General features: G+C 41.3%; 1 protein-coding gene across 2 annotated transcripts in view; it reads left to right on the top strand.

Moving 5' to 3' along the window:
• The window catches only part of EPS8L2 (EPS8 signaling adaptor L2), an 87,572-nt gene that overhangs the window by 60,300 nt on the left and 4,750 nt on the right, over positions 1 to 22,522 (top strand). For both annotated transcript variants that reach the window (XM_081879946.1, XM_081879947.1), the window contains exons 8-20: positions 1,610 to 1,755; positions 7,339 to 7,418; positions 7,972 to 8,098; positions 8,650 to 8,738; positions 11,319 to 11,393; positions 12,349 to 12,497; positions 13,144 to 13,270; positions 15,097 to 15,206; positions 17,326 to 17,437; positions 18,479 to 18,595; positions 19,325 to 19,439; positions 20,758 to 20,941; positions 22,048 to 22,180. In XM_081879946.1, the coding sequence (XP_081736072.1) occupies positions 1,610 to 1,755; positions 7,339 to 7,418; positions 7,972 to 8,098; positions 8,650 to 8,738; positions 11,319 to 11,393; positions 12,349 to 12,497; positions 13,144 to 13,270; positions 15,097 to 15,206; positions 17,326 to 17,437; positions 18,479 to 18,595; positions 19,325 to 19,439; positions 20,758 to 20,941; positions 22,048 to 22,180 (1,564 nt within the window). The remainder of the gene's footprint in view (positions 1 to 1,609; positions 1,756 to 7,338; positions 7,419 to 7,971; positions 8,099 to 8,649; positions 8,739 to 11,318; positions 11,394 to 12,348; positions 12,498 to 13,143; positions 13,271 to 15,096; positions 15,207 to 17,325; positions 17,438 to 18,478; positions 18,596 to 19,324; positions 19,440 to 20,757; positions 20,942 to 22,047; positions 22,181 to 22,522) is intronic.

Raw genomic sequence — 22,522 nt, 5'->3', positions numbered from 1 at the left:
GTAAATTGGGAAGAAGCTTCGCTTGCCCTACTCTGCAGAAGTCACAAAGCTCATGATCCACCCTTAATTTAATTTCCTGCTCCTTTTAAGTTATTGAAGTACTAGGTGTGTCCCTTGGAGGTGAACACATTAGGGTTAAAGGACAGTAAAATTAGGCACAGCCTTGTGAAATTTTGAGCAACAAGGGCAGAGAAACAAGTAATAATAATAATTATTAATTTTATTATTTATACCCCAGCCATTCTGGGTGGCTTACAGCATATGTCTGGTGCGCTGCAAACTTCATCTGGCAGCACAAACTCTTGTTTGCCCAAGGGATTATTTTTGATACCCTAACTTCTAAGGAACATGAGTCATCTTGATGGGTTCCATTTACAGATACAATATCCTGACGATACTAGGATGTGCCCACATTCAATCCTATCATATACTGAAGCAATTCCCCTGTTGTCTTTGAACTTAATTTCATTGTTTCTTTCTTTCTTTCTTTCTTTTACTAAATGGGAATGGGAATTGTTGGGACTTTCATGAATGAATGAATTGCATAAATCTCATCTTGGCATGGTTAAGTTCACTCTCTGCTTTACTCATGTTTAAGCAGGGAGATTATGTGGGTAGCACAGGCATCATGCTTAATCCCCATGCCAACGCTACATCTTACTGTGAGCCAATGGCAGTTGCCCAGGGAAGTACATAATGTACGCATCCCTCCTGTGTGGTCTCCCTGTTTAAACATTACCCAAGCAGTGAGGGATGCAGCCCCCACAGAAGTGGAAATCCACACCATTTAAACCAATATAAAAACTAGACCATGTACTGTACAATATTGTCATGGCTGCTGGCCTGCCATTTCCTTTTTAGGTGGATTAGGAAACAATTTATTGATAGTTGGAAGTCTCCCAGTTTGGTTTCTAAGATGTTGCTTTAAGGAAGTTGACAGAAGGAAAGTTTCCCATCCACCCTTCCCACTGCAGCCATCTGCATCCCTTCCCCCGAAAAGCCTTACTGAATGTCAGGGGTGGGGGCTTCCTTAGCGATGTGGGAAGTGGGGAAATTATGCAGGAAGGGGAAAGCCACCCAAAATCATCCTTGGATTTTAAGTTAGGAAGTTCACAGAGGGAAATGTCCCCATCTTCTCTTCCACCCAGAATCCCTTTCTGCCCCATCTCACATTGTTGAGGAAAGGGTCCCCTGTCCCTTCGATGCAGCCATAGTCAAAACAAAAAATTCCTTCCAGTAGCACCTTAAAGACCAACTAAGTTAGTTCTAGGTATGAGCTTTCGTGTGCATGCACACTTCTTCAGCCAGAGTTGATATTCAGGGATCTGCCTAGTTAGTTTGTCTCCATTTATCCTCTGCTGGTGTAGTTGTAAATAAAGCAAAGACCCTGTGTTACATTTAGCTAAGGAAATTAAACCTGGTAGCTCCTCCCTTGCAACTTTTCACAGGTTAGGAGGGAGTGCATAAAAGTATTATTGGCTGTTGCCAACTGTTTACCCCGCACCAGTTTGGGCAGCAGGGATATCATAAATGACTACCCAGAACCTTGTAACTGTAGTCACAGACAGGGTGTCCTGGTAAAAGGAGTGATCCATTGCTTCCTTTTCAGGGTAAACCAAGAGAAGATTAAACAGAGACAATCCATCCTCCCACCACCTCAAGGGCCAGCTCCAATTCCTTTCCAGTATGAAGCAAGAGGCTCACCAAAGAACAACCAGAATCGAGTGGCTCCTCCTTCACAGCATCATGAGCCAGGTATAGAAGGCAGTTGGTGACTAGTTCAGATTGATGACTAATGCAAGCATCTGCTTTGGGTTGTGACTCACCCAGAAAGTCTTATGTTGCCCTAACATGATTAGGCATGTGCTGTTTCCCAGCAGAACAGGAAAATCTCTATTCATCTTCATTGATTTCTCCATTTTAACCACTCAGGTAAAATAGCCCAATGCCAAGTATTTATTTTGCTGTAGTAATTAAAGCAAAGGATCCTTAAACTGAAAAGCATTTTTAATAGCTTGAATAATGCTTATTCATTGTACTAGGTGCTGTATGCATCCAGAGTATATTATAAATGAGACTGAATCCATTCCACCAAGGATGCATGCATTTCCGACAAAAGTTAATTGTACTGATTTTTCAATGCCAGCCTTTTTCTGTTGGCCCCCAGATGTTTTTTACTACAACTTCTATCCCCAGCCAGTGCTAGGGCTGATGGGAGTTGTAGTCCAAAACATCTGAAGGCTACCAGTGGGGAAGGCGACACTATGTGATAGCATTGTCAGGTCTCAGCCTAGAGAACCATCATTTCTGCCTATCACCCCACAGCAATGATAAAGGATGCAGCCATGACTTCTCTCATCTTATTCCCACTGCCCAGCCTCCTCTCCCCGCCTGCCCCACTCCTGTACTGCAACATGAGGGTCCTGCTTGCTCCAGTGGGTAGGAAGGGAGAGCAGATGATTCTGGGCTGCTTACAGCACATAAAAAATGGGAAAACATTAGACATTAAAAATTTCCCAATGCAGGGTTGCCTTCAGGTGTCTTCTAAAAGTCAGATAGTTTTTTATTTCCTTGACATCCTTGATGGAAGGGCATTCCACAGGGTGTGTGCCACTACTGAAAAGGCCCTCTGCCTGGTTCCCTGTAACCTCACTTCTCACAGTGAGGGAACTGCCAGAAGGCCCTCGGAGCTAGACTTCAGTGTCCGGGGGTCGAGGTGCTCCTTCAGGTATGCTCCATCAAGGACACTGCAAGAGGAAACAATATGTTGGCATACAGCTTTTCTCAACATGAGATTGTTAGGAAAGTCTGGAGAATTTCTACTACAGAATAGCAGAAGGACCAGAGCAGAGGTGGCACCATTCTTTTGTGAACAAAGACACTATGTGTTTTAATAGCTGCATGACAGGCAGCAAAGCAAAACACACTTTAACCCAGGGGTCAACAAACTTTTTCAGCAGGGGGCCAGTCCACTGTCCCTCAGACCTTGTGGGGGGCTGGACTATATTTTGAAAAGGAAAAAAAAAAAAAAAGAACAATCCAGAGATGCATTTTAAACAAAATGACACATTATACTTGGGTAAAAACACACTGATTCCCGGACCGTTCGCGGGCTAGATTTAGAAGGCGATTGAGCTGGATCCGGCCCCCAGGCCTTAGTTTGCCTACCCATGCTTTAACCCATCATGAAGAGCTATAGCCAGAGGGAAAGCATTACCTGTTGACATGCAGCTAGTCAGACTGAAGTTAAAAGAATTAAGCCATTCACTGAAGTGAAGGCATGTGTGCTGTATTTATTGTGTACTGCATTAATTCGCCTTTGAAAACTTGTTCAGACTGAAAGTCTCAAGCTGCCTTGAACATACTGTATATTGGACCAAAAACATCTTTCCCCTAGAAATAATTTAAGTGGTTAAATCTGCTGGTCTCTGATCCTGAGAAATATTGTGCTATTTTAAAATCTAGTTTTGCATAATGGAAATAATGTAGGCCTGTAATGGGAGATGGGTGTTTTGATGATGTTCATATAAGTAACAAATGTCTTTGCTGTGCCATCAATCAGATGGGTACAGAAACCTATCAGCCTGTGGAATCAGCTAGTTTCCCAGGTGATGTGTACCTGTGTGTTCCAGAATGACTTGAGCTATGAGTGTAGCTTATTGGCTGTCTACTCAGAAGTGAAAAAGAGCGCAGCAGAAGTTGCAGAGAGTTTAAAAAAAACACAACACTCCTCATACTGGCACCCCCCAAATGAGAATTGATGCTTGTTGTCTTTTTGAGAAAACTAAAAATACATTGTAAGACTGATGATGTTTCCTAGTTAGTCCTCGCCCTCCGAATATCAGTTTTCACAGCACATTTTGTCAATGTTTTCATATCATACTTACTGATACTAAAGCGATTTTTGCTTTCTGCACTCTGAAAAGATGGAGTTGGACATGTACAGTGGAGTGCAGTAATCCTCTGAATGAAAAGTGAGGGCTTGATGCGGCAGCTTCCTCGCTAAGGCATACTTAATACCTGCCTGAACGAGTCACTTAATTCCCTGACTTGGAGATGACATGACATGTAGGCAGATGGGTAGTGGCTCAATGTCAGTCACTCCCATTTTCTGTATTCTGGCTCTTTTGCCCGAATCCTTGCTTCTTGCCACTGAAAAATTATCTAAACCCTTAAAGAATTTGTTTCCTTCTCAATCTTACAAATGCAAAGTCGGTGGGTGGAGGAGTGTCTACCAGAAACATTGCATACACTGCATTTTGAATTTCTGCAGGTTACTTTTACATTTGTCTCTTTGTTTATAGCATGGGGTGCTTATGCACATTCCACCAACCACTTTGAAAAACAAATTGGATTCTGTAGAGGATTGTACAAGTTCCTACAGAGTTCCTCTTGAGTTCTATTTACATCTGTATAAGACAGCAGTCAGCTAGAAATCCTAGCAGCCTGGGGCCGTTAGACAGTTCTGTATTTATTTTTGTCCTAATTTGTCTTAAACCTGCCCATCCCTCATCATTTTGATCCTTTCTGTGCTACTAGAAGGATGTGAGTGATGGGCAGTACGTGTAGCCTCTCATGTGCCCATGGCTATTCTTCCGTATTGCAGTTAAAGCACTAGGAGACCACTTTAACAGCCATGGCTTCCTCCAAAGAATCTCAGCTACTGTAGTTTATTAAGGGTGCTGCAGGTTGTTAGGAAACCTTGATAGAGCTATAATTCCTGGAGTGTTTTGATAATCAATCCCTTTTCCCATGGCACTCTGGGAATTGTAGTTCAGGGCAGGGAATTTGGGTCTCCTAGCAACTCTCAGTACCACTAACAAAGTACAGTTCCCAGGATTCTTTGGGGGAAAGCTATGACTCTTTAAAATGGTATAATATTGATTTAAATACATAGTGCAGAAGGGGCCTAAATGCTTTGCAGTTAAGTCTAGGAAGTCATGGGAGGTCAACGGGACTTGGAAAGGGTTGGGACATGTCACTTTTTAAAACCTGGCCCTGCTTTTGTGCCCATAAGAGCAGCCTGGCACGCTCTCTTTCTTCTCTTTGGCAATCACTCGTAGCCAAGTAAGATAGTCTTCCATAAACATGGTTTTAACAATGAGTCCGTAAGTGATTGCGGAGGCCAATTCTGGATCCACATGTCCTTCCACAGTAGGGACATTGGTTTCTGCGTGGGAGTTGATCACTGTGTGGATTTGCCAAGCGTGCCTTCCTCTTAGCACGTTTCTCCCTTGCGTCCTGAGTTCAAGTGTCTTCAAAGCCCATGACACCTTTGGTAAAGGCTGTTCTCCAACTGGAGCGCTCTCAGGCAAGTGTTTCCCAATTGTTGGTGTTTATACTACTTTTTTTTTTAGATTTGCTCTGAGAGAGTCTTTGAACCTCTTTTGTTGACCTCCAGCATTACACTTTCCATTTTTAATTTTGGATTTGGCAGCTGATGGGTTGTTTCTTTTTAAAATTTTGCTTAATATCTGTACATTAGACTCCCACTTAATTCACAAGAGCAGGTGCCATAACAAAAGTTGGCAGTCTTGGCCTCAAATATACTGGCGATGCAATTGAACCATTGCTTACAATCCCATGCTGCTCATGGCCTCTGCTTTTTATTTCTTTCCTGCCAGAGCTCCTTATTTATGGCAGAATGTGAATTTTGCATGCTGGCACAAATTCGCTTCAGCATGAGAAGAACATTTCCTCCCAAGTTAATCCCTAACCTTGCCTATGGAAAATAGCTGAGTTTCCACCCCATTTTTAAAGTTATTAATTTGAAGGACATATGGGGTGGGCAGGATGAACTCTGCGAGTGTGAGCACCAGGATTCTGGACTGGATCAGGTGCACTGTATGCACCATCTGTCCCTGGCACACTGACTCTTCTTGTTCAGGAATGCTGTTTTCAAAGCAACCAGATTCCACTTTGTGGCAAAGACGTCAGCAAGTATGTGAACAGGAGTGCTCTGATAGACATTGTTTAGTTGAGCTTTCAGAAAGACTCCTTCTGAGTGACTTCACATTGATGGGAGGGATGTCTCTAAGAATCTGTACCAAGATCTGTGCGTCTTAACTTGTTCATAAATTATCTGCAGTTAGAGGTGTGAATTGAAGTGGTCAGGTTTGCTGTTGGCACCAAGTTATTTACTGTAGGATGTTTAAAAGAAAAAGGAAGAGATAGCAAAAAAGCTCTGAAATGGTCTTTCCAAACTATGTGAATGGGCATTAAAATGGAAAATGTGTTTCAATGTGGTAAGGAGGCATAAAGTGATTCACATTGGGGCAAATATACACTCCTGGGGTCTGAGCTCACTGGGGCTGGCCAGAGAAGAGATATTGAGGTTTTGGTGGGTATTCCAATGAAAAAGTCAGCCCAGTGTGTGGCTGCTGTGAAAAGGTGTGCTCCCTTTTGGGGATCAATAGGGGAGAAAAGAACTGCCAATACTGTATCTTTTTACAAAACCCTGTATGTCTTTTTACAAAACCCTACTTAGAATGGTGTGTGCATCATTCCCCAGAAATCTGGGGTGTAAGCAAGATATTGTAGACCAGACCTAGAAAAGTTTCAGAAAAGGGATAACCAAAACGATTACAAGATTGCAGCAATCCCCCTAAGGATAAAGGTTTAATGGAGAATGCGGCTATCAAAGGCTGCTAGCCATGGTGTCTCTGTACAGCTTCCAGTGTTGGAGATAGCATGCCTCTGGAATCATGGGTTGGGAGAGTCCTGTTGCACTCAGTTTAGGCTCATAAGCTTCCCATGGGCATTTGGTTGGCCACAGTGGCAACAGAATATTAGACTAGATGAGTCTTTGGTCTGATCCAAGAGGGCTCTTATTTTTATGTTCTCATGTGGCTGAAAAAAGATATACATGAGCTGCTTGCGGGAACTGTGCACAAGAACAATCTCACTGCAGCTTTTAACAGACAGGTTCTTGGCAGTGAGGCCTTTGCACCTCATTTTGCAAAACTGAGTCCTGTATCAATAGAATAGATGGAGCTTTGCCAGATCCCACTAAATGAATTGTTTGACTCTTAACGTATGGTTGCTCTTTTGTGTCCAAGTCAACAAAATAAATCAGCAAGATTTACAGTACTGGCATATTGTGCCTTATCCTCCTGAGACATTTAATTAGCAATTTTCTCTCCACAATAATTCCCTCTGCTTCCCTTTATAAACAGTCATAACCTACCATATGTTACCAATAATATTAATGATTATTCATATCAAATGATGCTTTGCAGATTATCTTGGTAGAAGTCAATTTTAGAAAGCAGGTGTTTTGAATTTCTCTCCACTTTTGACCTCTCCTTTTTGATAACTAATTTTTTTTGTGTTTGACAGAATATGATCGACGAAGCTCCAGTTCTCAGGACTATGAAGAGTCCCGGGCAATTTTAGCACAGAAGATTGAAAAAGAAACGGTTAGCTGTGACTTTAAAAAAAACAACCACAAAAAACTTATGTGGGAGGATGAGAAAAGGGGATGAACAGGGTGGAGATGCATTTTCTAAGGACGAAACCAAATACAATGTTAATTCTGTGAACACAAGTCAAGTTCAGTTTTGTAATGTAAATAGGCTGCTCTGGCTCCACAGCTGCTAAGGACCATGAGGGTGGGAAGGAAAAGCTTGATGTTCTCTCTTGTTGTCAGGGTCCAAACAAAAAATTGCTTATTTGAACCTGAGATTTTCATTTCAAGGGAATATTCCAGTGTGCCAATGGTATGAAATGAGAGAATTAAACTCCCCTAACCACATTAGTCCTGAGGCTGCTCAGGCCACCCCCACAGGTGCTCTTTATACACACGCACACGCACACACACACACTCTCTGTGCACATTATCTGCATTCACAGAAATAGCATCTCGTCTGGTTTGGTCTTCAGTGGTGAGGGACAGAAGGGACAAGGAGAGAGGCATGCACAAGGCTCTGGCTCTCTTTCCATTTTTATTGTTTTTCATTTCTCTCTTTGCAGCAAATCCTAAACTGCACTCTAGATGATATTGAGCTGTTTGTTGCCAAGCTTCAGAAAGCTGCAGAAGCATTCAAACAGCTGAACCAAAGGAAGAAGGGAAAGAAGAACAAGAAGAAAGGTCCAGCAGGTATAAAGGGTCAGACTGCCAGCTTCAGGGCAGGGGTGGGAAACCTTGGTCTAGGAGGCTTAGTTTGGTCAGAATCAAGGATACATGCACACATATATATATATATTAAAAAAGAATCAAGTATACACTTCCAGAGTTAATGCTAAATGCATTACTTTTGGTAAATGAGCCACCATAGCCACTTAGTGGGCTGTGAAAATTTGTGTCCCGGGCTTTTTTAGCCTAATCCACCCATGTTCTATCTGAAATTAAGTGGTGCATTGGTTGCCAAGTGTGAAATATATTGGCATTATTTTCAGCTCTCCTACCCCACTATTAAGAGTGCTGAGAGCTGCTGGGAGACTCCCATTCCCTTCACAGAACTACAATTCCCAGAATTTCCTGAGAAGAGGGGTTAACTGTTAAATTGCTCTGGGAACTGCAGTTCTGTGAAAGGCATAGGAGTCTCCCAGCAACTCCTTGCTAATGTTATCTTTTCTAAAAACCACGTGGTTTTAACTTCCTCTCCTTTGTTTCTTTGTATTCACTGTGGTTGTTGTTTTGCTTTAAAGAGGGAGTTCTGACCCTGAGGGCAAAGCCCCCAAATGAGGCTGAGTTCGTTGACTGCTTCCAGAAAACAAAGTTGGCACTAAATCTCCTGGTAAGAACCAAAAGGCACAATATAATTTGTCTCTACACTAGACAGGCAATGGTTATACTTCATGCCATCATTTTATACCAAGGAAGGGTTATGCTTTTACATACAAAGAACACGGTTGCTCCATATCAGGACAATATCAAGGCTGTGTACTTAGCTCTGCTTGAGAAAAAGAAAGGTGAAAAAGCAGAAGGCAATACAACTTTCCTCCTGCACCAAAGCCACTCTTCTGTTACTCTTCAGCCAAAGGCCATAACAAATCTGAACAACACGTGGCCTGGCCCACTATTAACTTCTGCAAGTATCACACTATGGAGGAGAATGCTGTTGGGGCACACATTGCTTGATTGTCTGTGCAAGCCCTTAGCAAGCCATAATCTGTGTGTCATATATGTAATAAATATCTTCTGCTAATCCCCCTGTAGCTGGGTGGAAGAAGCACCAGTGCCATGAATAGGCTTGCCATACATCAGGAAAATTCCTGACATGCCCTGGTTTTCGGGTGTAAAAATGGCTTCCGGGGGGTGGGGGGGGGGAGCAGCTCAACAATTTTGGAGTCTTCCTTAGAAAAGCTCAATTTTACTTTTTTGAAATGTGGCAACCCTAACCATGAACAGTTTCCGAACCGCCCATATATTTTCACATGCTCAGTTGCCCCTATATCAGTCACAGTAGAAATAGTTAACGGGCAAGATATCAGTAAAGCAGAATACTGTCATGTATTGAGGAGCCACTGTTTCCGCTTCAACAAAGAGAGGCGTTGTTTGCCACTACAGCAAATTCCCAGCAATGTAAATAAAAGGGGCCTTCATCTGAACTGCTGCTGGCTGCATTTGACATCCTCCTAAATCCCTTTCATTGTTTCCCTTTCCAATGCAACCCATTTTAAATACAAATATTTGAGGTTTTGGGTGCACCAGTGACCTGCAATTTGTGTGGTAACATTAAGACCACACTCCATCACTGAAACAAGCTCTGTACAAGTTAAACTTTGAAATCCAAACTAATATTTAGATTGGAAGACTCTTGGTTCAAGGACCTGGATTTTCTCTGGTGTTACTCTATACAGTACCATGTGTGTTGGTTGCTAGTGTAATATGAATAATATCAGGAATGCCTTAGGCCAGGCTTGCAGTGACAGGGGCAAACCTGTGACCTTCCAGGTATTATTGGACTGCAACTTCCATCAGCCCCATTCAGCATGGCTAATGGTCGGGGTAATGAGCATTGTGGTCCAGCAGCATTTGGAAAGCAGAGGTTTCCCATTTCTGCTTTTAAACCTCAATGTAGTACTGCCTGTTCAATATGCCGGATAACTTACTGGGCTTGGAATGCTCAGGAGGTGTCCCCTTTTTTCCAGATGATAGAACATAAGAACATGCCCTGCCAGATTGGATCAGGGGCTATTATTCCAATGCTGTTTCCAACAGCAACTATACAGATGGCTCTGGAAGCTCACAGATTGGGGCCATGAGGTGATAGTCACCTCTGTTGATCATTTGCAGCATCTGTCACTCAAAGATATCTTTCCTCTTGAAATGAAGATTCCATTTAACTATCATGGCCAGGCATAGGCAAACTCAGCCCTCCAGATGTTTAGGGACTACAAGTCCCATCATCCCTAGCTAACAGGACCAGTGGTCAGGGATGATAGGAGTTGTAGTCCCAAAACATCTGGAGGCCTGAGTTTACCTATGCCTGTCTAAGAGCTATTGATAAGTCTATCTTCCTCCTTCATGAATTTGTGTAGTCTTTTTTTTTTTTTTTTTTTTTTTTTTAAAGCCATCTAAGCCAGTGACCAACACAGCCTGGAGAAGTTGGGAGGTTGTTAGGCAAGAGTTAATAAATGACTACCCTTTTGTTTTCTGTGGATTCATTGTCTAGGTAGGAATGGATTGATGCAGCTGTTTTAGTTTTATTAGTGTGTGTGTGTGTGTGTGTGTGTGTGAGAGAGAGAGAGAGAGAGAGAGAGAGAGAATTATTTTTATGTTATTTCTGTGAATTTACCCTGAAAGTGTTTTTCTGCCATAAAATATAGCTTAACACCTAAATAAATAGCAGAGGGCTAACATACAAACTCTCCAGTTATGATAAAGCTTGACTCCCATGCCAGCTAAACCTTACTTCAAGGTTTGGAGTTACAGCTAAATATTTCTGCTTTTCTGATTTCATTTCTGACTATGAAAATTTAAGAAAACAGTGATATCTCTGTACCTTAGGGCCTTTCAGACAACTTGTTTATTAAGCATACATCCTGATTTGTTTGCAGGCAGATTAGACAACATTGGCTATTTAATGAGCATCCATTTTCATTTGTGGATAGTTTTGATGACATTGCACCAAATGATGTGTTCTCTCACACTCTCCAGTGCATTTTCCTGTCACTTTCCTTATTGCAAAAAGTCTGATATTTTGGAGCAGTGAGCTTGTCGCACAAGACCTCCCAATAAACTATAATTGCACAAACTGAATTTTCCAATGTGTGGTTGAATCCTACTTGAAAATAGCAATAGTGTGGAAGCACCCTTAGAATCAGCAAATCAAATTTTGTTTAAACCTGATTTCATTTTTTCCCTTTTTTAGGCCAAACTGAGAAAACATATCCAGAATCCAAGTGCTTCAGAATTAGTGCATTTCCTGTTTGGACCATTGGAATTGGTATAATTGTCTTTACTATATAATCTCAACATTCTTCCTTATTCATTGCTACCATAATAATCACCTGGCATAGAGAGTAATAACCCATTTAAGGGTACATCTTATTACTGAGGTTCCATTCAGAAATCGCCTATAAATTAACAAATGTTAAACATGTTTTTAGGTATATGTAACATTTTTATAACTATAAACTTTAATTGGACAACTACCTCTGATTTGTTCCAAAGGATTACACTGGAGGATTGAAGTGAGTCAAAAGATGGCCAGAAACTCATGACAAAAGACTGAGGCTCTTAGTTCAGTTTCTCCCATTGCTACAGCACTGGAATGGGAAAAATCTTCACTTGGTGAAAGCCTTTGCTGAGCAGGAACTCTTGTAGTAATCTTTACAGGCTCTGAATGTCACAACCCTATGCCAGCCTGCTCAGGGTAGCTAAATTGGTGGGTGATGGAGGTCTAGTTTCTGCTACAAATGCTACTAAAAGGAGTAATCATGTTGTGAGAACTCAACAAGCAGAATTGGCATTAAAGAATGTAGACAGTACATTACCTCCTATTCATCACCCAACAGCTGCATAAAACCTATTGCAATGGCTCTGTGATGTGTCTGGCATAACCCATGTTGTGCTAGAAGTGCTAATTTGCAACACCTTGTTTATATAATGAAGATTAAAGTGAAAACTTGCTCCATGTTAACTTTGCCAAGTGTGCTTGCAGCTAAAATGTGGGAGTACAGTAAAGATTCAATCCAGGAGCTATCCTGAGAATACACAATAATATTATTTTGGAAAGAGCCCACTGAACTGCTTGAATTTGACTATCCATTTTGCTTTTTAGGCTTTCCATTAGCCACCCAGTATAATACTTTCAGTAGAGAGTTGGGGTCTGGTTTTCTTTCAAACATCTTGAAGCACCTTTGAAAATCCTCTTATGTGATTTCTCATATGTTATCCAGATAGTCAATAGCTGTGGAGGTCCTGAAGTTGCAAGGTCTGTTGTCAGCCCACTTCTTTCCAGAGACGCCACAGATTTCCTGAAAGGGCACCTGACACCAAAGGAGATGACGCTGTGGGAGTCCTTGGGGGAGACTTGGACAAGGTCAAGGTTAGTTTCAAGGAGAGAACCAGAAGAGAATATAAAGTTGGCTGAAGCTGGTGAAGGAGAGAGCCCCTTGAGAGATCACATGAACAGAAGCATTAACTGGGTCAATAATGTGCATTTCTTTAGAAAATGGGGCAGAATATCTTAACTTGCAATATCGGCTTAAAACTTTATGAAGGGGTTCTGAAACTAGATTTTTCTCTGACACAAACAACACACATACACACCTCTTTAGAAACCTATCAATGATTGGAGTACAACAGTAGGTGTTAAGAGACTGAAAACTGGTTTTGTGAGTAGCAATGCTTGATTTGCTTCTCTTGTGTGTACACTACACAATTCTCTTTCCACCCCAAGAGTTTTTAACCATTGAAAAACCTGTAAAACCTGTTTACCAAAACCCAGGGTGGGATGGGTATCTACACCATGGGCAGCAATTTGCCTTTCAATCTATATTCAACTCTACAGGGGGGGAAACACTGTCTCCAGCATTATTTGGTCACTTAAGTCAATTAGTGACCTAAAAGCATCAGCCTGCTGACTTCTAAAATACGTGTTGGACTTTTATAATGACAACTGTAGCCTAGAATAGTACAGTGGGCCATAAGGTTCTTGCAGCATATAAACTTCTTCTCAATGTGTTTCCAAGAGCTGAGTGGCCAAGAGAAGCCAACATCCCAAGCTATATTCCAAAGTTCCGCAACGGATGGGAGCCACCTCTAGAAATACTCCGTGGAGCCCCTTGGGAAATAGATATTGGCCACCTGCAAGATGAGGTGAGACTCAGGCTTAACTCCACCCCTCCTAATTTCTCTTCTTTCATCTTACTCATTTAGTGGGCTGAATACTCTGCAAGCATACAAGTGGACAGGTGTATGGCTAATAGAGGAAAAATTATTCCAATGAAATGCCTACTTCTTTTTGGTATTCCTATTGTTCCTCGTGTGAATAGATGATCAAAGACACACTGAGAGCTGTTTATACCAGAGTAACCCAACACAATCTAGCTGGCAACACACATACGCAGAAGCAGCCTTCCATATGCATATCTCTACCTGCAAAAGGGAAATGCACAAATGGATGTTCTGTGTTATGCTGAAAGAAATCCTCCAGACCAGTGAGATTATTAGCCTTGATGGAAGGGAAGGAGTAGAGCTGGATTAATTGTACCTCCAATGCTCTTCCTGTAACCTCATGAAAGGCCCTGTCACTAATCATCTGGCTAGCACTGCATGTCTGCAGCCCTGATTGCTGGATGGCATTTTGCAGCAGCCCACTATCAGAAGCAAGCATGCATATGGCTCAACTGAGGCCATTGTTTCAGTTTTGTTTCCTCCTTTTCAATGATAGAATGTATTGTAGCAATATCGGTCAAATTGCACCTGTATAAAAATCAAATATTTGAGCAGAGAATCAGACCTGTGGAGGCTACAAATTAATATGCCAGGAACTGAAGAATCCCCAGATTATCACCTCTTGCAATTAATTTGAATCAGAAGTCCACCAGATGTGTACAGTATTTTAGCATAGGAAATTTATTGGGTGGGAAATGGTGATGATCATGATGCCATTGCTTAGTGGTAGTTTTGCATGCTGAACTTACCCCATGTTCAATCCCTGGTATCTCATGGTATCAGGAAACAGGTAACTGGAAAGATTTCTTTCTCAGATCCTGGATAGTTGCTGCAAGTCGGAGTAGACAATAATGAGCCTCAGGAGACAAATTAGCTGATCTAGTATAAGAAAGATTCCTAAATTGCTTTTAAACTTCACATTTGAGTTCATCAGCTTCAGGGAAGTGGCACCTAATGTCAGGGGTGCTGTTAGGAAATTTTACTGCAGGCCTCCTATCACCTGCCGCTTTCCACAATTTTGCATTTAAACCCCTTTAAAAAAACCAAACACAACTTTGCTTATAGGACAGCTGGGGACACTACGAAGTGCAATGCTGGCAAGATGCCAGATATCCTCTGCTTTAATTTCTCTGAGTCATTATACATTTAAATTTGCATATCCAAAATGTTATACAGATTTGTGTTCTGGATTGTGTCACTAGCAACACTTTGCCCAGTGGTGTTTATGAAATACTGCACTATATTCATGTGAGAAGCAAACACAGTGGGTTAAAAAAAGTAATATTACACAGATAACTGGAAAGACACAGAAACACAGGTTTCAAAGGTCAAGTAGATGTTCATTGGAAAAACAGGAGGCATTCATTGCTGATACCAAACCCTGCCCCAGAAGTGAAACACTTGTTACCCTTTGTACTGTTGCATTGACTCCCAAGTGAAGTCTCCTTCAAACACATGTGGCTGCTGCCAACCACCACACCCACCTTGCTGTCATTTGATCTTCTGTCTTCTAATGCAAGAAATAGAGTGAGCACTGCCTGGCAGGTAAATTATTAGTGTTGTCTTATTTGCACTTTGAGAGGCTCAAACAGCTGCTTTCTAGTCAGTGGAAAGCTACCCAGATCTGGCTCCTTCAGGAAAGAGGCATGAGTTATACAGCCACATTTCAGTTTCATGACTTTGAATGCTGAGAATGTTGACATGCTGTATCCCAATTTGGCAATAATATTTCTTCCATTTTATCTAAGCTGTCATCACCTAATGGATATTCCAGCCGGAACATAAAGCCTGTCCAGACATCTGATCAAAGTCCATCAGTGGATGCTTTTGCTCAACATGTTACTCAACATGTGAACAGGTAATTTCTAGCATATAGAATAGAATAGACCAGGTGTTTCCAATGTATGTCCACCAACCACCAGTGGTCAATGAACTTCATTTAGGTGGTCTGTCCTCTTTTCTGACAGCTGCATCTAGAGAATGAGTAAATGCTAACATAATGATGCCAGCTCACACTTTTCTTCAGCTATATGTTACTGTGGAAATGCGAGTCAGTGACACCCATGTATCTCCCTGTAGTGTAGGCCTAACTACCTGGTTGTGGAGGGCAGAAATTATCCTTAAGGTTTCCATTCTACTAGTCCCAACTATTCCTTCCAATGACTCACTATGTTACTGGCATGCTTCACACAACGTAAACATAGCTCAGATTCTCCTGCTTATTCCTAGCTTCTTTTCTGAGAACTGCTGGAAAAGATTACTACCTCTCTTCCTGTCTAGTATGTTAGGCCTCCCTGTGTCTTGATTCCAAGTTCTGGTGCACACAGATGACTTCATCCTTTAACCAGTTATGAGGTTTTGTGAGGGTTTATTGGTGGGAATGCCAAATGTTGTCCCAAATCAGCAAGACTGAACAAAGAACACAAGAAGAATTCTCATAGCAAGCTCAGATATTAATGCAAAGTGTATACAGTCGTACTTTGGAAGTCAAACGGAATCCGTTCTGGAAGTCCGTTCGACTTCCAAAATGTTTGAAAACCAAAGTGTGGCTTCTGATTAGCTTCAGGAAGCTCCTGCAGCCAATCAGAAGCTGTGGAAGTCCCGCCGGACATTCAGCTTCCAAAAATAGTTCACAAACCCAGAACAGTCACTTCTGGTTTTGTGGCGTTCAGGAGCCAAAACGTTCGAGAACTAAGCTGTTCGAAAACCAAGGCATGACTGTTTATCACATTACCAATGAACCACATTACAATCTCATAAAAGCTTTGAGGAGGGTTTTTAAAAGTGAATGTATTAGAGGGACCTTTAGTGGCTATGCAGGAAAATTCTTACATTCAAACCAGTAATACTAATAAAAAGTAGTAGAATAATGAGGTATGTTTCCCATGAAAGATGTTGATATAAGCCTAAGAAAGCTTTTGATTAATAGAAGGGAATACAGTGGTACCTCTGGATGCGAACGGGATCCGTTCCGGAGCCCCTTTCGCATCCTGAACGCAACGTAAGCCGCGACGGTGCATCTGCGCATGCACGGGTCACGTTTTGCCGCTTTCCCACATGTGCGTGACGTCATTTTGAGTGTCTGCACATGCGCAAGTGGCGAAACCCAGAAGTAATGCGCTCCATTACTTCCGGGTTGCCGTGGAGTGCAACTCAAATGCGCTCAACCCGAAGCACATTCAACCCGAGGTATGACTGTAATGGGTGCTTGAGAAAAGTAATATTATTAAGTGTTCTGAAACTATGCAAGTGGTAAGTGATAAAAAATACTTGTGTTTTATCTCAGCCTGTAAACCTGTCCTCAAATAATACTGTATTGTGTTGTTGTTTTTTAAATATCAGCCAGGTAAGAACTTTCTAGTCTCAGTGACTCTGATCCAGCTCCAATATATGGCATACAAATGCTAGAGTCACCATATTAGTCTCTGCCAGGAAATACACACACAAAAGTGGCATCTGAAAGACTTGCATTTAAAGCTTATGGCACAATGAATCTTTAACGTACTAAAAGAAGGTATATGCTAGAGGAACAGATGGTCCTGACTGAGAAAGTACATCCACATCCATCACAAAAGATTCAGTCCCTTCTGCCATTGTACACTTTCTCTTTTAGCTAGTACAAAGTGGTCTTAACAAAGCATGACACACTTTCCAGCGCCAACATCCTTCCAAATTCCTGGGTTAGTATGAAATAAATTAAGAGAGCTATTGTGATTTGAATTAGAAATTTATTCCAATGGGTTATATTTTTATTCAACATTGTTTACTGTTTGTTTTAGTATTATGGTTTGCTATGGTTGCATAGAACCAAGTGCTGTTGTTGTTGTTGTTGTTAGGTAAAGTGGTCTATATACTAGACTAAAATGGAAAAGTTCACTGATATATCTTTTGATTTTAATACGTTGTTTTAGATTAGATGGTTTTTATTTCAACAGGTAGAGGAGGCCAATCATAATCCCATTATGTCTCTATTGCAGGAATTTTGAGGCACAGGGTATGGCCCCGTCAAAGAGATATGCCAAAATCCGCTATGATTTCACTGCTCGAAATGCCAATGAACTTTCAGTGCTGAAGGAGGAAATTCTGGAGGTAAAAGAATGGAACAAGTGCAGAAACACACCATAGATTTAAAGCACACCCGACACAAGTTTAAAGCACATGACTTCCTCAAAGAATCCTGGGAACCATAGTATTCCCCTCACAGCACTACAATTTCCAGCACCCTTAAACTACAGTTCCCATGATTCTTTGAGGGAAGTCATGTGCATTAAATATACTTTAAATCTAAGATGTGGATCTGCCCCAAGACATTATTATTGGAAAGGGTCAGTTGATCACCCTTGCCATGCACCAATCCTTCTGCCCTCCATGACAATAATGCTATATAGAATATATTGTTACAAGAAAGAAGATTCCAACTAAACATCAGCGGGAACTTTCTGGCAGTAAGAGCTGTTTGACACTTCAGCAGACGCCAACAAGAGGAGGTGGACTCTCCTTCCTTGGAGGTTTTTAAGCAGAGGTTGGGTGGCCATTTGTCATATATGATCTAGTTGAGATTCCTGCATTGCAAGGGGTTGGACTAGATGACCCTTCAGGGTCCCTTCCAAGTCTACAGAAGGAGAGAGCATACACTGTGTGTGCAGAATTCACAGCAATACACTATGTTAAACTAAAGTGTTGGAGAGACTACACATACGGCCCACATTCTCTATTTTTAAAGAACTAATAGGGATGAATCAGCAGAGAACTGAAGGCAATGTGGTTTGGGAGATGGAGATCAAAAAGCGGAGGGGAGAAGTGGATGTAAATTTACCTGTTCCTTATTAGCAAGACCTTCCTATAGGCTATGCAGGTATTTTGGAGCAAAAGTCTTTACAGGTTGTTTAGGATAGGAACAGGAAGAGTAAGCTTGATGCTTTCCAGTATATTGGTGAAAGGAAAGAAATAAAAATGGCAAAGGAGTTACATAAAAGTCATCGTAGAAACACAGAATTGTGGAGTTGGAAGGCACCACAAGGGTCATCTAGTAGTCCAACCCCTCGCAGTGCAGGAATCTTTTGCCCAATGTGGTGCTTGAACCATGAATTACTTTTTCCCAGCTGATGATTTTTTAAAAAACATTTGCAGGTGTTGGAAGATAATAAACAGTGGTGGAAGCTGCGAAATAGAAGTGGGCAGGCTGGTTATGTCCCATTTAACATCTTGGATCTGGTGAAACTGGAGGATTATGGGCTAATTGAACAGGTGAGATTTAGCCATCGATTCACTGCAATCAGACTCTAAAGCAGTTACTTTAAATAATCACCAACTCACTCTGATAGTGTTTGTCCTAGCTATAAATTCTTCTTAAATATAAATGAATGTGAATAAATAAATTTGTGCATATGTTCAGTCTTGAATGCCACATGAACCTGCAATGTAGCCATACATTTGATTATTTTTATTATAGGGAGATCAGAGGGGCATATATAGTTCTCTTCCCCAATTTCATCCTCATGGCAATCCTGTGTACAACCTTCTTATGGTTCTTTTGAGTTGGGGCTGGCAGCCTTTCAGATAGACTACTGTCCTCTCACAGGACTGTCCTCTGTAAAGAATGATATGTGACCTAATGCCTTTGCATAAATAGCCAAAGGCCCATCTCTACTGTCAGCTGTACCAAGTGCCCAACATATTGGAGTTACCAGGATGCTCATCATTAGGAATATCTGGGGTCAACACAGAATGAAAGTGGAGACTCCATAGATCATGCAGCAGCAGCAGCAGCAGCAGCAGCAGCAGCAAGAAGAAGAAGAAGAAGAAGAAGAAGAAGAAGAAGAAGAAGAAGAAGAAGAAGAAGAAGTTGTGCTGTGATAGTTCAGCTCTTATAGATCTTCATCCCAGCAATTGGGAATGGAAGACTGTAGGAATGTGTTTAAAAGGAAAGCATTGCACTTAATGAGACACTTTTTTATTTTTTATTTTATTTTGTAGAAATACAAAGGAGATTTGAGTCCAAGGGGAACTGGACCATCCAGCCCCTCACATAAGTTACCCGCCAGCTATGCTGGGGAAATGCTCGCCCGAAATTCTCCTGATGCCAAAGAACGTAAGTGTACAATTGTCGGAATGCCTAGCACTCTGAACAAGCTGCATTTTATATTTTCTGACATGGTATGCAACTGATATTATAAAGGCCAAAAACCCTGATCTTTAGTCTGAACACTTCAGCTAAAAGCCACTTCATGTGCGAAAATTTGTACTTTGGTTTCAACTTCCAAAATACAAGGGGTGGGGGGAATACCACATATAGCATCACACATATGTATAAAGGGCAACTTGAAAAATTACATTATATAAATGCAGGCTTGATCCTTGCCCAGTTGCTGGAATGAAACACATATGATTTGTACATCATGATCTTTTTAACTAATCTGAGAGCACATATTGTGCACATATAAGTGTCAAAACCTTAGATCAAAAGGTTACATAAGAAATGTTTGATGTTCTCTTCCTCTCAGTTAAAATGTTCAGTGTGTGCCATCACTTTAAACATAAATTATGGTGGGAGTCATTAAAATCAGTCATCATAACTGTAGACTAACTGCAAATGACATGCAAATACTCACAGAATAACCTTAGCCCTATTCATTTTTTAAAGAGAATAACTTTCAGGGGAAGGAATTTGGAGTGGGAAAGGTGTGGGAGCGGGGTGCATATTGCTCTCCCTATTCATACCATGACTATTAGTTACTTGTCTCCACGTGGGGCTTAACATGTGCGTTTAGCCCTACAAACACCTGGAGGTGAACTTGGAGCAGAAAAAATGTGGGTGGGGAAAAGATTAGGCATTTGTTTTTCATGTGTACTTAACTCCATAGGATAGCTGCAGAAGTAATACTGCTTGCTTATCCTAACCTGAACACTCACTTCTATTAACCTAAACTGCTTAAATTGATATAAAAGGGTAACTCTTCAATTTGAACAAATTGGTTTTCATTTGTGCTTTGTGGGGCTGCAAATTTCAGACCAACCAAGTAAAGCTTTAGCTGAAGTAATCGTTGGGGGATGATTTTAATTAGTGAGGTAAAAAAAATTAAGCAATGCAGATGAGAGAGAACTTGTTATTTTTGGAAGCAATATTGGTTCAGGTGTGTTTGTTAAAATAGATGGTAAGGAAACTAATAAAGTTGGCCTTTCTATAACAAATGGTTGCTTTTGTTTGTTAAATTCCAAGTTCTTGTTCATTCTTCAATATGTAGAAGCCTATGAAGATTTGGTAATTTGCAAATACATTTAAATTTTAACCAGTTAATTGACAGAGATAGATGATTAAATAATTGTTCATTGAAGAATTGTTCATTAATCAGTTTGACAACCCTTGTACTCTCCCTCCCCTTCTCTCCAAATTTATGTGCTGTTTTTAGAACTGATTCATCATATGGATGAGGTCAATGATGAACTGTTGAAAAAGATCACCAATATCAAAGTACAACCACCCCAGAGAAACTTTAAAGTAGAGAAGACTCAACAGGTTCATGTGCCCCTGACCTTTGAATCTAATGCTGAGGAGGTCAAAGCATGGCTGGAAGCAAATTCTTTCAGCAAAGGGTGTGTTCCTTTTTCTACTCTTCTTTCCTTCTCCTATTGTATCATGCGAAGTTGAACTTGGGACAGCGGAATAAAAAGTTTTCTTAATAACTAAGTTACTTGCACAGCAGGGGTGCGGGGAGAGAAGAAATTCAGAAGGGAGTCCTGCACTCCAAACCACATGTTTTCTCAGGTCTCTGTTGTTTTGAGAGATTCTTTCTTCTATCTTCTTTCTTCTGGAATAATCCAGCTGGTTGGAGGAACCAGCTGGACTATTTCAGAGGAACACAATGTAAAACTTATTTGCAGATCACTGGGGTGTGTGTGCTCAGTTTTACTCTAGTAGCAAGGGAATGGGTTGTGTTACCTCCACAGTTAATCTTGCAATAGTCAGAAGTTAATATGCCATGAAAGTGATGAATGGGCCCTTGGACAGTCTGTTCATTAAGCAGTGGTACCCCGGGTTAAGTACTTAATTTGTTCTGGAGGTCTGTTCTTAACCTGAAACTGTTCTTAACCTGAAGCACCACTTTAGCTAATGGGGCCTCCTGCTGCTGCCGCGCCACCAGAGCACGATTTCTGTTCTCATCCTGAAGCAAAGTTCTTAACCTGAGGTACTATTTCTGGGTTAGCGGAGTCTGTAACCTAAAGCGCATGTAACCTGAAGCGTATGTAACCCGGGGTATCACTGTATGGGGGGGTGTCAATACTGAGTCAGGTTAAACCATACAGGTGGGAGCATTATATTTACCTAGAATAGCATACAGAGGTGGCAGCACTCACACTGCTAAAGGGGCTGAAGAAAGGGGTCTAAAAGTATTTACCATCATGTGCTCTGAAGGTTCCATAGCCATGGAGCTAAGCCTCTTCTCAAATTTCTTGCACCTCGAGCACTTAGAAGCTGGCTAAGGGACCTTCTCAAATGAGCTTTGGGGTCCTGTTTAATGAAATTTAAGAATGGAGGCCAAAGTTATGAAACATAACCAAATTACCTGTACATTCAGAAACCTACTTGGTAGCTATTGGACTTTGAGGGACAACATGTCATTGATGGTCTCTTGTCTTTTTATTTAACCTCTCAAACCTAATAAGAATTTAAATAAAGCTACTTGCTTATGTTTTCCCAGAACTGTGGACCATCTTGGCATACTAACAGGGGCACAACTTTTCTCTCTGAACAAAGAAGAGTTGAAAAAAGTATGTGGAGAAGAGGGTGCCAGAGTGTATAGTAAAATCACAGTGCAAAAGTCTCTCCTAGAGGTAAGATGGCACATTATTTATTAGGACAAAAATATTAGATGGTTTCAAGATGGTAAGCCAGTGTGGTGTAGTTGTTAAGAGCGGTAGTCTCGTAATCCTGGGGAACCGGGTTCGCGTCTCCGCTCCTCCACATGCAGCTGCTGGGTGACCTTGGGCCAGTCACACTTCTTTGAAGTCTCTCAGCCCCACTCACCTCACAGAGTGTTTGTTGTGGGGGAGGAAGGGAAAGGAGAATGTTAGCCGCTTTGAGACTCCTGAAGGGGAGTGAACGGCAGGATATCAAATCCAAACTCTTCTTCTAAACATTTGAAGGCTGCATCAAGATTGTAAAAAGTGGGTAAT

This window comes from Podarcis erhardii (genome assembly GCF_964252035.2).
Source record: "Podarcis erhardii genome assembly, chromosome: 1".
Classification (NCBI taxonomy): Eukaryota; Metazoa; Chordata; class Lepidosauria; order Squamata; family Lacertidae; genus Podarcis; species Podarcis erhardii.
The sequence above is the reverse complement of the archived record's forward strand: the minus strand, read 5'-3'. Positions and strand labels throughout refer to the sequence as shown.